Here is a 13,607-nt window from a genome sequence, read left to right as displayed (position 1 = left end):
TCAAGAAGGGGTAGCTCCCCAGACCTCCGTCGTTTGTTGTCAGTGTAGTGTAGTTTGGTGCAAAATATAGATTGTGTTTACTTGTGACTTGGGTGCCATTGAGTGATGTGAGTGCACTCGGTGATGAGATGTGTGATAAAGGTATGGCATAGTCCATATGGTATGTCTTGCTAAAGAACTCGGGGCTGATGTTGGTGACGTATTGTCCACTGGTAAGGTCTTGGGTCTTCCAGGAGGGTTATCTCGGGTTTCACGCAAGGCTATTTGCTAGCTCGTCCGAAGGAGTGGTATTACCAGAGAGTGATATCCATGTAGTGTTCTGGCAACTGGAGCCTACCGATATTCCTTGAGTTGTCTACGTTCAAGGATGGATGTATGGCTTTGGGGGCATTCAACTTGTGACCTACAGCCCCAAGTGGTCCTTGAGGGTCAAGCAAACGGCCTCAAGTCCTTTTCTGGAGCATTTTATTTCGTTTGCTCGAATCTGAGTTGCAGTTGACTTCGAGGCACCTGATCGTGCAGTAGTGGACCTCCAGAGGTAGTCTGAACTGGCACTCCAATCTTGACTCCTCAACTCCCCTCTCTTCTTCCCTTCACACTCCCTTCTGCTCTTCAATCCATCCTTTCACACTCTCCCACAAGAAACATCTCTCAAAATCCTTTCTTTTCGGAAACCAGCATCAAAGGCACGCTGCTGGTATCATCGCGCCCTAACCCCTGATTTCATCTGGTGTTCTGTCATCCAGAGTCGAGGTTCGTTTCTCTCTCTTTTTTTGCTTTCACTTTCGTCTCGATCTTGCTATGCGTTCTAGTTTGCCCTGAGTCCCTCCAGAGGTTGGTGTTTGCGGAGTTTGGCCATCACCGTTTGCCAGCTGGCAGCAACTGGCGACGGTTCTCGCCACCGACAGCTCTCAACTGCCCAAGATCAAGCACCGAGAAGCACAGTCCCTTCAGTCCCTTTCCCTTCAACCAATATTGGGGTGTTCTCACATCAATCTCTCGGTGCCGCTTGACTGACCTCGAGTTCATCTCTTCCTCTCCCCCTCGAATCGAAGCCCCGACTTTGATCCCATGCCCTCGGTTTGACAAACAGAACGCGCACAAGAAAACTAACCTGCGTGCTAGAATTCAGGAACGGGAACCCGCACAGGAAAACTTGATTCCCCATCTCTCTCTCTCCGTCTTCTCCTCATTCACCCTCCTCCCCTCCTCTCACCACCACCACAACCACTTTTCCTCCCACCCCCCCTCTTCTACCCTTTTTCATCGTCAGCTATACGCTGTGTTTTCTCTTCCGATCGCCATCAGATCGGCTTCTTCTCTTCGGTCTTATCATGACCTTTAATCTTCTCGCGAGTTCTCAGAGTTCCTCTCGAGAGTCCCAGGTCGCGTCCCGGTGGTCCTCCAGCAGCGGAAGTCGTCCAGAGACAAAGCCCGCGGGCAAGATGTTGTCCATAAACTTTTCGACTCCCCTCGCCGGGGCTGCTCGCTCTGAAAGGATCAAGCAGATGACCAACAATCACGTAAGTCCCTTCTTTCATCTCAACCCCAACCGTCGCACAAGATTCTAACCTCTGCAGCCTGCCTTTGCAAAGGCCCGCGCCTCTCAGGAGATTCTCGTCAAGATCCAGACGTCCCTCCGCCGCATGCCCGGCGTCTCCTCCAAGGAGTCCAACGAGATCGTCTCGCAGCTCCAGGAGGTCGGACAGATCGTCAGCACCGAGACGAGCCAGCTCGTCGACGCGCTCATGAACCTGACGCTCGATGCTGAGGACACGGACAAGGCCATCGCGCGCATGAGCATCGAGGCCAACCTCGCAAAGGCCGAGGCCGACGACCAAAACCACACTATCAGTAACCTCCGTGTCGAGCTGGCCAACGAGAAGGGTAAGCGCCAGGAGGCTGAGGCCGAGGTTGCCAAGGTCATGGAGGAGCTGCAGAACCTCACTCGCGAGTTCAAGTCGTTCAAGGAAAAGGAGGGCGGCTCCGAGGACTCCAAGTCGAAGTCTCCCGACCGTGACGGGATGATCAAGGTACGCTATCCAGGCTTTAAACTCATATCGCAGTAGCTGACTTCTCTGCAGCAGCTTGAAGACACCATCAAGCATCTCGAGGATCAAGTCAACAGCCGACGATCCCTCTGGGTTATGAAGAACCCCAGCCCCGACTCGGTGGCCCGCGTCATCGAGACCATCGCCGACGCCTGTCCCAACAAGGACGTCGTCCACAAGTCCATCATGTCGCTGCGCCCCGAGGGTCGTGATGAGACTGACTCGCGAGACACCAAGGGTCTCTCGCAGGTCTTTGGCGACCTCACGATGCAGCCTCATCGTCCTCCTACCGGCTTCCAGCCTGGCCGTCCTTCTTCTGTGGCTCCTCCTCGCTTTGGACCTCATGGCCTGCCTCCCCGTCCCACATCTACCATGCCCAATGATCGTAGATTCGGCCAGTGGGCTCCCCCGACCCCAGCTCAGTCTCGCTTTGGGCCTTCTCCTATGAACCCTATGAACCCTATGAACGGCCCCGGTCCCATTCCTGGTCCTGTCCCTGGCCCTATTCAGCCTCCTAACTTTACCCGGGCTCCCTCTCGACGAGGCTTCAGCAACGGCACTTATCGCCCCAACGCTCCCGAGTTCTACCCTCAGTCGTACACTCACCCTGACAAGAACTTCCCTCGTCACGATGCTGGTCCCTATGGCCATGGCCAGCGCCGCGATTTCTTCCCTCCTACTCCCTCCAACACGCGCAACAAGTACAGCCGCTTCCGTGATCCCATCTCGCCCGACTTCACGGCTCCTCCTGGTGCTCTGACCACCCGGCCTCCCTTCCCTGGTCCTCTCATCCACATCACCGAGATGACTATCGCGGCCTGGAACGACCAGATGATGGAGTTGTACACTGTTATCCGCAACTTTGTCGAGAACAATGCCAACCTGCCCACTTACATCAAGCCAACTGACCTCTCTCAGACCCGAGTCTGGCCTGTTCTCCTGGCCACTTACCATCCTCTGATGGAGCAAGAGGCTGTCTCTTACCTCGAGTACCACCTCAAGGAGGAGAGTTCCAAGTCGTGCCTTGTCACCCGTGTTGTAGTTGACTACATTGTTAACCGCGTCTGGGTTCCCCGTGCCTGGGCTGGTGCCGACAATGATGCTACCTACGGCCTCCTCGAGGTTGAGAAGGATCTCGAGCGAACTCAGGGTATGTGTCTCTTTCTCTCTGCCTCAGCACCTGCTAATCAACTCTTTAGGCCAGCCAGCTGCTCACCGTCAGCCCATCCTCGACCGTCAGGCCAGTCTCATCGACTCTGTCCTCAAGCTCGACCAGTACCCCCAGTTCAGCAAGGTCCGCTGCGATGAGATTGCCGACATGCTCATCAGCATGGTCCAGCCTCTCCTCAACCCCGGTGTCAACCCGGCGACCACCTACCGGGACCTCGAGGCCGTCGCCGCCTCCGCCTGGGCCCTGTCGAGCCGCATCCTCAGCAGCCGCCTGACGTTTGACTTCCGGTTCCCCGAGGTTGGCAGCCGCTTCTCGTGCCAGTCCATGGTGCCCATCTGGCCCAACATGGACCCCATGGAGCTCCAGGCCAAGCACTGGCGCGTAGCTCTCGTCACCACGCCTGTCATCACCTGTCGCAACGACACGGGCGCCAACATCTCGGCTCATTCGGTCTCGCTGGCTGATGTGGTCTGCATGCAGTAAGAGGTTACCCTGCTGCATCTACCCCTGAGTCATGGGCACACACCAAGACTCACACAAGAACTCATCTACATCTGGTGGGATCTTTCAGTGATAGTGACAACCACTACACATCGCCTCTCAACTCGGGCGGCTCTTCTTTTGACGACTTTTCCTTACGACTAATTGCGATATTTGGTCATCATGAGAAGACGTATGTCTCTTCTCCTTACGGCGTAACACAGGGCGCCAAGACCAGACCAGACCCAGGCGTTCATGGTCATTTGCTTTTTTTAGATTCCCGGGCCATGGATTCGTTTCCCACCGCTATTACCCCCGATGCCGAGTTCTTATCTTACGAAAGGATAAAGGAACTCAGCACCCTTCCCCCAATACTAATATCACGTTTTCGACCAGAGTTCGTTTTCTGTCATTGCTGGGGTGGATATTACTGGGAACAGGGGCTTTTGGCGGTTCGGGTTCAGAGTAAAAGAATTCTATCAGGGGAGGAATTACAACGGGGGAAACTACTTTATCGACAGGTCGCCAACTTCGCATGGGGGATATGTCCAAGGCGGACTGAGGCACTGGGGATCAGGAGTGATGCGTACTGTAGTGTTTTTTTTTTGGTTTCTAATTCTATCTTAATAACAAAACTCAATATAAAAAAGCAGGAAAGTGTGATTGTAGTGATTGAGTTGTTCCCGTGAGGGTGTACCGGGTCAGTGCTGTTGAACCCGGCTCTGTCTTACCATCTATCCGGTGTCCGTCTATGAACTCTGCGGGTATCATGAAATGAAGTTGCCACCCAACCGCCAACCGTTTATAAAAGTACAAGTCAAAGTATGAACTCGAAGAGAAGAAAGCAAGAGCAAACCGCCGTGCCCGTGTCTAGTGGGCTGAAACCCCCCCTGAACTCCCTAAAAGTACAGAATCTATGAGGCAAACAAGAGCCTTTGGTGTTGAACGAAAAGGCTTGCTTAGCGGCGACGGCTGTCCACAGAGTTGCGGATGGACTGGCGATCCAGGCGTCGCACGACGGCGCCGAGAACGACCTTGAGGATGCCATCGGCCTTCAAGCCGTTGGTGCTCCAAGTGGCCGTGTCGACCATGTCGCGAATACCCTGATCCTCAAGATCATCGTCCAGCTGTCGCAGAGCGGCAGCAGCACCATGCTCGTTGCCGACCTGGAAAAACTGGATGCCCACCTGGTGAGGAGGCGCCTCGAGAGCGTCGAGCTTCTTGGCGTTATGCACGATGATGGCCTCGGGGTCATCCGAAGCAGCTCCGTCGGTGATGACGATGACATTAACCGGCTTGGTCGTGTCCATGCTGTCAGGCCGGCGGGACAGGCTGGCGATGTATGGCTTGAGGATGCTCTGCAGGCGGTTTCCCGTGGGGGTGGCACCTGTTGGGCGGACGGTGCTGAAAAGGCGCTCTACCTGGTGGACGTCGCGGATGTTGTAGTATCCGCCGGGAGCCTGGCCGTCAGATCCGGAGCTGTTGGAGCGGTGGTTCAGAAAGTAGACGTCGATTCCATCTGGGTCGTGGGCTGTGCAGATTGGTGTGATGGCGGCGAGGGCATCACGAGTCTCTCGCCACGAGCGGCCGGACATGGAGCCAGAGTCATCGATGACAAAGATGGTGTCAAAGGTGGAGAGGAAGGCATACTTGTCCTCGGCGCTGGTGATACTGGCAAGGCTGGGAGATGGCGAAGCGCCGCGACGGCCGGCCCCGACGTTGAGATGCGTAGGCTTTCTAGACCTAGCTCTGCTTTCATCCACAGGGGAGTAAGCTGGAGGCGCGTCGTTGACTGTGATTTCAGGTATCAGTACTGGGCGGGCTTTGTCATCGTCGCACGGAGGCGAGGGCAGCTCACAGTCGTCAGAGAATGGATTGTTTGAGTTGAAAGGAGCCATGTTCTGATCCTGTGGGGATGCGCAGGAGCTTCGCTTGCTGGAGAACTTGTCCTTGATGCGGCTGAACATGGTTGGTGGTGTTGATGGAGAATGGAGGAAGGGCATTTTGACGGAGAGAGAAGAGTCTCTTTTAATATTCGAATAAGACGTTTGCGAAAGTATGTTTCAAAGCACTGTGAATCACAATCCTTTGAGTGCAGAATAAAGCCAAAAGTATAAAACAATCAATGACTGTTTGCGTCTGTTCAGATATTCTTTGTGGCTTGATAAGTTGGTGAATTTGTGCACGCTGCTGGCGGTGATGGTGATAATGAAGAACCTTTGGAGCCAAATGCCCTCTACTCTATATACTACATGTGCACATGATTTGGATTGCTCGAATTAAAGCCTATCGATCTGCCTTGCTGTCATGTGTGAGAAAAATGTGTATCGAAGGGAATGGTTGTAGAGATTGAAGGAGGCGGCGAAATGACACAGCCGTAGGTAGTGTAGCTTTAGTGAAAGCGCCTACCTATCGCTCTACATGGAGCAGCAATGTTCTCTACACGCGCTGCGCATTCTGGTATCATTGTGCGAACTGCGCCCTGGGAGCAGTAGGGCAAACTGGTCAAGTGGTTCGCCTTCCACCTTCTAATGCTTGGCCTCGGGGAGACAAAAAAACCACCGGAATCGCTCACATCTGTTTGCAGCAGTTTTGGCTGGTATTTTTCGTTCCCCACAGGTTAGGCTGTCAGCACAGCCGCGAACAAGGCAACCACAGCCACACAGAAACAACGAGATCTCCAGCTGTCAAACACAACGTTACCCCTTGGTACCTGACTGTCGGGACATTTCAGAACAGAAAGAATCGACAAGAGAGAGAGAGGCAATCCGAGATAGAGGCAAGTCGCCACCTTCTTATATCGCCTCAGTACGATTGCACTTTTGTCCATGTTGCCTCTCATGGATGTATCTCGCTGCCCGATTTCGAGTTGCAATCCAAGCCGGCCTTGGCTCGGCTTATTCCCCTGGTGACACTCACTGCCCCAGCCTTGTTCCATCCAATCGATGGCGTGCATGAGACCCATGATCTTCGCAGCCTCTCAGGCACTCGCTAAGGCATTCAGGCACCGTCTCATATGCGTCTCATGGCTAACCTGAAGCATTCCATACCCATACCCCAGAAAAAGGGTCGCGGCCATGGTAAACAGAGCCGCAGTCTAACCGCCAGCCGCCTGCCAAAGAGCCGCAACCAAGTCCATATGCAAATGTATCTGTAGCAACGAGCCCCTCTCTTGGGTAGTCAGCATTGGCGTGCTATGTCATGGCATATCCAACACATCTGTCGAAAATGACAATACTCCTGCGTCCAAGGCATTGAAAACACGGGGCAGGTTCGGTGAGGCTTCTGAGAAGGTCATCTCCACTGCCAAGTAAGCGGCCAAAGGGGTGAGAGAGGCTCAGATAGTAATACGACGTGATGTCTGTCTGAGCCCAGGGTGGATCGACGTCTCCTCAAGGACCAAAAGACATCCCATGCCCTAATTTCAACCCTAGTAAAAGAGTGAATGAAAAGAGAGTTTTGCGCGAATAATCAAACACTCAACTCCCTGACATGGTCACCTTTGACCGTGATACGGCGAGACCGTTCCCGCCTCGGGCCTAGTTGAGGGCTTTTCGAGGTGAGCACGGTGAGCAAAGCAGTCCCCTTGTCAAACCCCCCAAAACATTCCACCGCAACGTGGTTCTGACGCCATGACAACCCGAGTCGAGGGACCTCAGCGCCCGCCCGTCTCGTGATTCCTGGCGCAGTGTCAGTGAGTTTCGGGGCGGCCCTTGGACCCTCGTTTGGCCTGCGACCATCGGGTCCAACCGGGCGGCCGTCATGCCTCCATTCCGAACCTACACCGTGGTGATGCTGCTTCTGGTTCTTCTAGCGAGCTTCTAGGGCCATTCCAGCCCGTGCTTCCCTCACCCTGCCTCTCCACACCGGGAGGTGAACTTGCCCACACGAGACGCTTCGATAACCGGTTCCCAGGCCCCCCCATTTGCTGGCCACTACCAGGGCACCCCCAGCCAGATCCAGGGGGTAAACAGAGGAGGCCTCGCGTCCGCCGAAGAATGGATGGGGGTTCAAGGGCTCAAGGGTTTGAGGCTGTCAAGGATTCCGTATTGATTCGTGGAGGACGCTGAGTGTGAATCTCGGTGATAATGAATCAAGAGAAATCCGAATGCTTGAACGGGTCAAGGGGGACCGGGTCGGCAGCTGAGATCCGGGCGAGTCTCGTTCACTCTTGGGTTCCCGATTCATGCGAGCTAAGATATTGTGGGATTGGTCCACCGGGGAAGGGACCAGAGTGCCCGTTCCAGCAGGGTAACGATTTAGTAACGATTTCGATGCGTGCACCTGTAAGATCACCAAGATGCCGCTGTTGGGCGGGACGTTGAGACGGGGGGGTCGTTGGGTTGGGTCGAGATTGGGCTGGAAAGGAAAGGGCAAAAGAAGTTTGCTCCCGAGGTTGGGAATTGCGATGTGCGGTTTTTCTCAGAAAAGATACAATGTTTTCTCTGTTGCTTGGACTAACACCATGGCCGCCAAGATGTGCTGGCTGAGACGGGATCGAGGTCAGCTCTTCCCTGCTAATTGCATTGCTGCTCCAGCCCCGGCATCTCCGCGTAAGCAGGGCAAGCCCAGTACGTCACTCTGCCGCTATTCCCACCGAGCGTGCAGAGTGAGAGAAGCAAGTGTGCAGAGCATCAGGAAGTCTCGGCACCGGTGAAAGGGGCCATTGCTGTTTTACGAAATATTGTAGTCGCCGCCGTAGTCGGGGGGAGCAAATGGTTGGACGAGGTGTCAAAAGTGTGGCGGTGTTGGCGCGGGTAGGGAATAGGCCTTGATAGTCCGGGCTCTACCTCCTTCAAGAGAAGCGTCTCGACCGCCACCACGCCCGCGAACGGCCTGACAAGTCGTATCAGATGGCCGGAAGGGGAACGTTTACCCCAGGATTGCCGTTGCAATGGGACGTCGACTACTGGAAGGTTCTGAATAGTGGCATGCTCTATCATCTAAATCTGTCGGGAACCGACGTGTCATGGATCCATTGCCAGCATGTAAGTGTAGAATGAAGCAGGTACTGTACTCTCGTAACATGAGACATATCCTCTGTCACTGTTTGGTAAGTTATTGGCAAGCCTGTTGCCGCTGCCGCTGCCGCTGCCCATGATCTAATGCATCCATCCATCCATCCATCCTGCTTGGCCGGCATCTCCAGCCCAGCCCAAGCCAAGCTCAGTCCAATTGCAGCCCAGCAAACGATGCCCATCACCACTAGAACCTCCCACTGTCCATGTGTCGAGCGTCAGTGCTCCCGCACCTACCTCCCCGCCGCTTCTTACTGCAGAAACGCTCACAGACCAGCCCAAGGTGGACAGTGACCGAACAACCTGGTTCCAGGTGACGCTGTCAGTCTCTACGAATGGCTTCTCCAGTCTGGACACTGAGTGGCACTTGACGAAGCAGCGTGAGGTACCAAAACGTAGCCTGCCTCAAACTCGCGCCGCCGTCCCCGGCCGCCGGACCCCCGTCCCACCCCCGAATTTTTTTGGTGTGCGACCCGACGCCATTTTGCACTTATATCCAATCCCCCTTTCAACATCCCCATCGTGTTTTCTCCTCTCTTCTTCCTCTTCTTCCTTGAGCTCATCCCCTTCACCGTCTCTCCTCCCCTTGCTTTCTCCATCCTTTTTTTTTTTTTCTCCCCGGCAAGAAAATCACCTCTTGTCTGCATGCTTGAACAAGTTGCTTCCCAACCGTGCAAGCACCACCTTATCTAAAGAGCATCTCTGGCACTCGAGATACGCGAGACCAGATTTCAATACATACACCAACCCTCTCTCCTCCACAACTCTTGATCTATCGCCATGTCTTTCGGTGGTCGCAAGTTCTCCATTAACCGCCATACTGGCGCTCCCAAGACCCTCGCTCGTCGCTTTAGCATGGGCGAGCCGTCGACAAACGGTACGCTTGCTTGCCTTGCCTTGTCTCTCGTTGTCGGTGTGGCTTTTCGCCGCCTCTTTCCCCCGCACGAGAGCTTCCCCTCTCTTGTGAAGCTCCCAGTTTGCCCCTCCAAGCCCTTCTGGCCGACTTGAACGGTTGCGCTTCGTGACTACCCGGGCTTCATGACATGATCGCATGAGCTCAGCTTTCGCGTGTCGTCAAAACCCTCACCGTTTTCTCTCACCTCCCTCACCTCACCTCCTTCACCGTCCCGCCTTTTCAGGCTGGGCGCCACCTTGGCTGGGGCGTCACCTTCCCCCTCCCTCCCGAGTCCCTACCCCTGCACCTTCCGACCCTGGCAAGGCCCGCTCTGCGAACCCCTCCAAGCTCCGCCCTACCCAGCTGCACCACCAAGCTTGGCTGCAGCGGGAGCTATCCTCACAACGTCATTGTCAGACCCTGAAGGTTGACAGACAACAACAACACAATGAACAACAATAGACATCCAATTCATAGATGCTGACCTTTTACAGAGTTCCAGTCCAAGGTTCATCGTCAGTTCCGTAATGCCCACGAGGGTCACATGCCCCATGCCGGCCTCGACGCTAGCCGATCATCCACTGGTGTCATCTGGTGCACAGAGCGAGCCTCCGAGTATGGCTACCTCGAGGAGCCCGAGCTCTGGGCCAACCTCGGTCAGGGTGCCCCTGAGGTCGAGGATGACATCCAGGGCTGCTTCCCCCGACCCGAGTCCATCAACATCTCCATGGCCGGCCGAGAGTACGGTCCCACAGCGGGTATCAAGCCCCTGAGAGAAGCTGTCGCCAAGCTCTACAACCACATGCACCGTCAGGGCAAGGACAGTCAGTACACCTGGGAGAACGTCGCCATCGTTCCCGGTGGCCGTGCTGGTCTCATCCGAATTGCCGCTGTCCTCGGAAACTCGTACCTTTCCTTCTTCTTGCCTGACTACACGGCCTACAATGAGATGCTGAGTCTCTTCAAGAACGTGAGTTTTTTCGGGCCTACAAAACAGCACAGAGCCGCAATCTGACTTATCATGTCTAGTTCGCTTCCATCCCTGTCCCTCTGTCTGAAGAGGATGGATATCATATCCACCCCGATAAGATCGCTGAGGAAATTGCCCGCGGTACCTCGGTCATCCTGACCTCCAACCCTCGCAACCCTACCGGCCGTGTCGTTGCCAATCCCGAGCTTGCCGAGATTCAGGACATCTGCCGTGGCCGTGCCACCTTCATCAGCGACGAGTTCTACTCGGGTTACAACTACACCAGCAACTGTGATGGTACCACCATCTCTGCTGCCGAGAACATTGAGGATGTCGACGAGGACGATGTTCTCATCATCGATGGTCTCACCAAGCGCTTCCGACTTCCCGGATGGCGAATTGCCTGGATCCTGGGTCCCAAGGGTGAGTTTCATATGCAACCAGAAGAGTCATGATTCAGTACTAACTTTGCCTCGCAGAGTACATCAACGCGTATGTTACCAATAAATCTACACTTGAGGCTACGGATCATTAACATTGTTTAGCATCGGCTCTTGCGGTAGCTACCTCGATGGTGGTGCCAGCCACCCCTTCCAGGAGGCGGCCATTCCAATGCTTGAGCCCGAGGTCGTGCAGAACGAGATGGTTCACCTCCAGGCTCACTTCCGAGTAAGTTTAGGTGGCAACCAGCGTGAACTGCACCTCGCTAACTATTGTCTAGGACAAGCGTGACTACGTTGTGCGACGCCTCCGCGAGATGGGTTTCGTCATCAAGTACGTGCCCGACTCGACCTTCTACCTGTAAGTTGTCCTGTCTTCGCTGAGGTTGTTCAAGTGGGACTAAGTGTCGGTTAGATGGCTTAACCTGGAGGGTCTCCCCGAGTCGATTGCGGACGGCCTCAACTTCTTCCAGGCCTGTCTGGAGGAGAAGGTGATTGTGGTTCCTGGCATCTTCTTCGACCTGAACCCCTCGCGCCGCCGTGACCTGTTTGACAGCCCTTGCCACCACTTTGTGCGTCTGTCGTATGGTCCTAGAATGGACGTGCTCAAGATGGGCATGGATGCTATTGAGCGTGTTGTCCACAAGTAAGTTGCTGCCATCTGATGTATGTGTCATGAGACGATAGCTGACCGACTACGCAGGCACCGCAAGTCTACTTAGACGGTGTGTTATGGATGGAGTACATCATGGAATGGCCGTTGTGTGTGACATTTGAGGCAGTTATGCTTTGGTGTCACTGCCAATGAGTCAAAGCTGGGTGCACAAGGAGGAGAGGAGCAGAAGGGGAGTCTTTTTATAGGCAAACTCTGGAGTGACCCCATAGGAAAGCTACAATCAGGCTTGCCCTGTGGATTGGCATTTTCACTTACCTACCTGCTATGCCAGGATTGGGCAGTCGGACCGTCACATTACATTAGCTGGCGGTGCTTGTTTCAGTGTTGGGTGGCGTTTGCATAGCAAGCCCTGTAGAGGCCTGGATTTGATGAATTTGAACCGACAATTTCCATTGCTATCCTTTAGAAGTTCATTATCATGATGACCACCCCACGCCGAGGCCATACATGCGGTTATTCCACCGCATATCTGCATCTATCACGTCTTATTTCACCCCAGGTTTGCATCTCGTCATCGCCCCTGCTCCCGCAGATGCCTGCCTCAAATCCCCAACACGACTACCTGTGCCTATCACGACTCTCGACAAGCCCCCAGGGTCTCAATGGCATCATCGGATCCCGCGGCGAGATCTGCCCACCCGCCCTCCTTCCAGCACTGCAGTTCCGATCTCCCCTTGAGAAGAAGCAAGAACCTGCCCGTTTGGGTCTCGATGTGGTTACTGCTCCATTCCTCATTCCGCATCCCCCGCATGGTCAAATCTCCAATAGACAAGGATATTTAAAAAAGATACAAGGAGATCGGTTGTTGGTGTTGTGTAATCGCCCTTTGTTCCCTTTTAGTTAGCGGGCCGTCAGACCGAGACTTCTGAGTGGCTGGTTCAGACTCCATCTCTCACCTTCTTCACCTTTCCACAAAGCTCCGCCGCAATTGCTACTACAACCTGACCTTCTCTGCCAAGGTTGATATTTTTTTCCGCGCCTTGTTGTCAAAAGTACGAGGGGGCTGCGCTGTCTCTTTTTGAGTTTTTGGCTATACAGCCGAGTTGGTCACACTTGAAGTCGGTAGTTGAGGCTTACCGCGGCTATTTTGCGATCAGCGATTCAATCTTGAAGAGCATATACACCACATACAACTACAACTACACTCGCAAGCCATGCTCACGCGGTTGCCACGCCTTGCTTTCACACGTCTCTACAGTACTATTATTCCACCCTCATCTTCAAAGCCTTCGCAGGCGTCTGCAGCAGGCAACATGTCCGAGTCCACCCCGGAGGACAAGAAGCAGCCCCTTCCACTCCCGGCGCCCGAGCAAGACACCGCCGCCGCCGTTGCCGGCAGGGGCGATGGCGTGACGGCGCTACGCGTGGGTGAGTCCGTCCGGCTCGACGCGCTGGGCCCGCTCGTGGTCAACGCCGACGGGTCGATGGGGAGGGTTGGTAATTGGGCAGGCATGACCGAGGGGGAGAGGGAGGCCACGCTGAGGCTGCTGGGGAGGAGGAACAAGCAGCGTTTGGAGGCTCTGAAGGCTCTGAAGGCCGAGGAGGAGAAGCAGAAGGGGAAGTAGAAAGAGAACAGGAGGCTGGGGAGATAAGGGGAGGGATAGAGTTTGGCGATGAGCCGAGTGTACACTACGAGAGCCTGACACGGCAAAGGGAGGCGGCAATGCGGATGGAGTGGACAACATGATTCAGAAACACCACGGAGATGCAAATGAGAAGTCTAGATGTGTTGAACATGTTAAAAAGAAAAGTGTACGGATCGAAATTATCGTATACCCGTTGATATCATTGCAGACAAAACAAAATGTCCTCCCAGGTTGTCTTCCTGTCATCCCAAACCAGGACCTGTTTCTAGCCAGCTGCTTTCATCACAGCCGTGTTGTCCATTCATCCACTGAACCACCTC

General features: G+C 54.5%; 4 protein-coding genes across 4 annotated transcripts; 3 read left to right on the top strand and 1 right to left on the bottom strand.

The window, feature by feature from the left end:
- Positions 1 to 1,445: 1,445 nt before the first annotated feature.
- LRP88_10331 (uncharacterized protein) lies at positions 1,446 to 3,705 on the top strand (the record flags this gene model as incomplete). Its single annotated transcript, XM_083246795.1, has 5 exons — positions 1,446 to 1,523; positions 1,581 to 2,033; positions 2,085 to 3,205; positions 3,256 to 3,286; positions 3,337 to 3,705. 5 exons carry the CDS (start codon positions 1,446 to 1,448, stop codon positions 3,703 to 3,705), a joined length of 2,052 nt encoding a protein of 683 aa, XP_083097908.1.
- A 956-nt stretch (positions 3,706 to 4,661) lies between these two features.
- On the bottom strand, positions 4,662 to 5,669 carry LRP88_10330 (uncharacterized protein; the record flags this gene model as incomplete). The annotated part of the gene is made up of 1 exon (XM_083246794.1): positions 4,662 to 5,669. The coding sequence occupies one exon, from the start codon at positions 5,667 to 5,669 to the stop codon at positions 4,662 to 4,664; it is 1,008 nt and encodes a 335-aa protein (XP_083097907.1).
- Positions 5,670 to 9,500: 3,831 nt separating this feature from the next.
- On the top strand, positions 9,501 to 11,747 carry LRP88_10329 (pyridoxal phosphate-dependent transferase; the record flags this gene model as incomplete). Its single annotated transcript, XM_083246793.1, has 9 exons — positions 9,501 to 9,597; positions 9,782 to 10,021; positions 10,110 to 10,585; positions 10,645 to 11,008; positions 11,065 to 11,077; positions 11,131 to 11,254; positions 11,307 to 11,386; positions 11,441 to 11,671; positions 11,729 to 11,747. The coding sequence occupies 9 exons, from the start codon at positions 9,501 to 9,503 to the stop codon at positions 11,745 to 11,747; spliced, it is 1,644 nt and encodes a 547-aa protein (XP_083097906.1).
- Positions 11,748 to 12,855: 1,108 nt separating this feature from the next.
- Positions 12,856 to 13,266, top strand: LRP88_10328 (uncharacterized protein; the record flags this gene model as incomplete). Its single annotated transcript, XM_083246792.1, has 1 exon — positions 12,856 to 13,266. One exon carries the CDS (start codon positions 12,856 to 12,858, stop codon positions 13,264 to 13,266), a length of 411 nt encoding a protein of 136 aa, XP_083097905.1.
- Between the last annotated feature and the right edge of the window lie 341 nt (positions 13,267 to 13,607).

This window comes from Fusarium phalaenopsidis, assembly GCF_050370095.1.
Source record: "Fusarium phalaenopsidis strain FUZ10S chromosome Unknown contig_32304, whole genome shotgun sequence".
Taxonomy (NCBI): Eukaryota; Fungi; Ascomycota; class Sordariomycetes; order Hypocreales; family Nectriaceae; genus Fusarium; species Fusarium phalaenopsidis.
Note: the sequence above shows the minus strand (reverse complement) of the source record. Positions and strands in the feature narration are given on the sequence as shown.